The sequence below is a fragment of the Trachymyrmex cornetzi genome, unplaced genomic scaffold (assembly GCF_001594075.2).
Source record: "Trachymyrmex cornetzi isolate Tcor2-1 unplaced genomic scaffold, Tcor1.1 scaffold782, whole genome shotgun sequence".
Taxonomy (NCBI): Eukaryota; Metazoa; Arthropoda; class Insecta; order Hymenoptera; family Formicidae; genus Trachymyrmex; species Trachymyrmex cornetzi.
The window spans coordinates 17235-19851 of NW_017300116.1; the positions used below are offsets into that span (position 1 = coordinate 17235).

General features: G+C 31.6%; 1 protein-coding gene across 1 annotated transcript in view; it reads right to left on the bottom strand.

Moving 5' to 3' along the window:
* LOC108768338 (probable multidrug resistance-associated protein lethal(2)03659) overlaps positions 1-2617 on the bottom strand; it is a gene marked incomplete at its 3' end in the record, with an annotated part of 20390 nt that overhangs the window by 10726 nt on the left and 7047 nt on the right. Inside the window, exons 2-4 of the mRNA XM_018518736.1 lie at positions 1850-1954; positions 593-874; positions 9-166 (exon numbers count right to left, since the gene is read on the bottom strand). Coding sequence (XP_018374238.1) covers positions 9-166; positions 593-874; positions 1850-1929 — 520 coding nt within the window. The remainder of the gene's footprint in view (positions 1-8; positions 167-592; positions 875-1849; positions 1955-2617) is intronic.

Here is a 2617-nt window from a genome sequence, read left to right on the forward strand (position 1 = left end):
CTTCATACCCAAATGAGTCATATCCATCATGTAAGGATGGACTACGAACACGTTAACAGCGGAGCACAAAATAATGCCGATGGCGCATTTGTACGCGTAAAACTTGTCGATGCCTGTGGTGTTAAAATAGAGCAGCATCTGACCCAACAATAACGGTTGCACTATTCTGCACCAAAAAAGAAAATTCGTTAGAATGTGAGAAATTTGCAAATTAAAAACTAGTTTAAAAATTTAGATTCTAAATCTTAAAAATTTGTGAATTTTTTAATTTGATTTTAATTTCAAAATTATAATAATTATCGTATTCTTTCATGAAAATTCGGAACATACAATTATATCATTCATTTAATTATCATAAATACATTCATTTAGTTAGATCTTTATTTAGTTAAATCTTTATTCTTAATTCAAAATTAATAAAAAACTGAAATATTATTAATAAAAATTGCTTAATAAAAGATTTAATTCCATAGGATTAAATTCGTGTAATTTTTTATCATCAAGACATCGCCAATGCAAGAAATATAAAATATTAAGACGAACAACTTCACAGGGTACAATTTCTAGGTAAAAAATGAAAAGGAAGTTGTACCTGAGCAAAGTTTCTATAACGGCCATGAAAGTTCCGCACAATAGGGTCTTGAAACCGAAACACCTGATGAGGACTCTCATCAGACTGGGCTCCTTAACCTTCTTCTGTGATCCGCATTTCGCCACCTGCTCCAGCCGACACTGATATCCCTTCCATTCCTTCTCCCAGGCTTTCGCTATTTTAATACCAAGAATATCACTTGTATGCTCTTTAAGCGGTGTGTACAAATCAGTTACTTCAAGGTCTCGACGATAACCCACCCAGAAAGTGCGTAGAATCCAACTGCGAAGAAGAAAAGCAAAGCAAACACGTTTTACTCGAATGAACCATGCAATTCGTCGAGGTTCCAGAATTTGGCTTTTCTGGTTGAAATACTAATTTTTTTCTCATAATTTTCAAGATTATATTATAGCTTTACGTATTATCTTGCAAAATTGATCTGTATTCTTCTTTCCACTTTAAAATCAATAGAAACTGCGTCATTACACTTAAGAATCAAATATGACACAAAATAATCAAAACAATTTTCTTTTTGTAAAACTTGACATCAATTGTTTATATCTCGATTAATTTTCCAATTAAAAAATCCTTTGGCACACAAAATTCTATCTTCCAGAGCACTATGAATGTATAAAATTAAAAAAATTTCTGAAAGTTGACTAATTTGTTTCACGCAGACTAACTCGTTATCGAATCGAAAAATGCGATAGTTTGTCAAAGTGTAACATCAAATGAATTAAAAATGAATAAGAAATAATTATACTAAAAAATAAAAATGGTAGGGTAATTATGTAATATAAGGAAGCCACCCTCTGACGATCTTGACTTTGACATATATTGTCAAGGTCATATGACATGAGAAAATCGTGCGCTCCTAGGCAGGGGAAAGAGAGACGTTTTTAATATTATATATGTCGAGAATATATAGACGTTATTTCGTAAAATTTTTTGTTAATAACTTTTTAACGAATAACAAGCGACTGCTAAAACTTGTTAGAGGTTATTCAGGTTCATGACCTTGACAATATATGTCAAGGTCAAGATCATCAGAGGGTGACTTCCTTATACTACATAATTATCAATGGTAGTTCCATTTTATACTTTTTATATTCTTAGACTGAAAACTTTTGAATCTTATACATCAAATTATTACGTTCTGTGAACTTTTCTCTGGATCGCATTTCCTTCACTCTCAATTTTATTTCTCTTAATCGGCTCTATCAGGAATGATATTTGTAGTTTACTATTTATACTTACGAAAACGTCAAGATGCTGAAAATGTTGGCATCCGCTCTGGGATTATTCTTCACTTTCTCGGTATACGCTTTCCTATGCATGATGAGTATCTCATGTCAGTCTTTTCTATAAATGTATAACGGATCTTCAATACACACATATACTTCACATATATCCAGGTAACCAAGCGTGATGTAATACATACAAACTAATGCATTGTGTTGTACCCATGGTATGTGATGGGCACAGAGGCAACAATTGGTCAAACAATTTCTTCAATATCATTAAACTCGCGTATTAATCTGCACATTTTACAATGTATACTTCAGTTAAGACTTGAGATCTTTAAGGACATATTATCCAATTGACAATGCACAGAGAAAAATGTTTGGATTTTGTATATTATCTGTATATATTATACTGTCATGGATATTATATTGATCTTTTACTGACTTTGACAAGAACTTTAATTAATCAATCAGTCTACATCGAATACTATACAAAAATGCAGTTGGATGACCGATCGTATTTTACAAATTTCTTGATTCCGGCGTAGCCTTTGCAATTCATTCGCGTTTTCGCAACTATAGCGAAAGACTTTCAGCGTTTTACTTTTAAATGACTTCTGCAAGGTTACATTTTCGCAATCTCCTGGAAGAATAACTACGAAATATTTGTCAGGTTATTAATCATTTAAAACCAATCTTCAGATTGTTAATCTGCAATTACTAGGCTGTTACTATATTCTTCAATAATTTTAAAATGCTAATAATATGTTTATATATATAT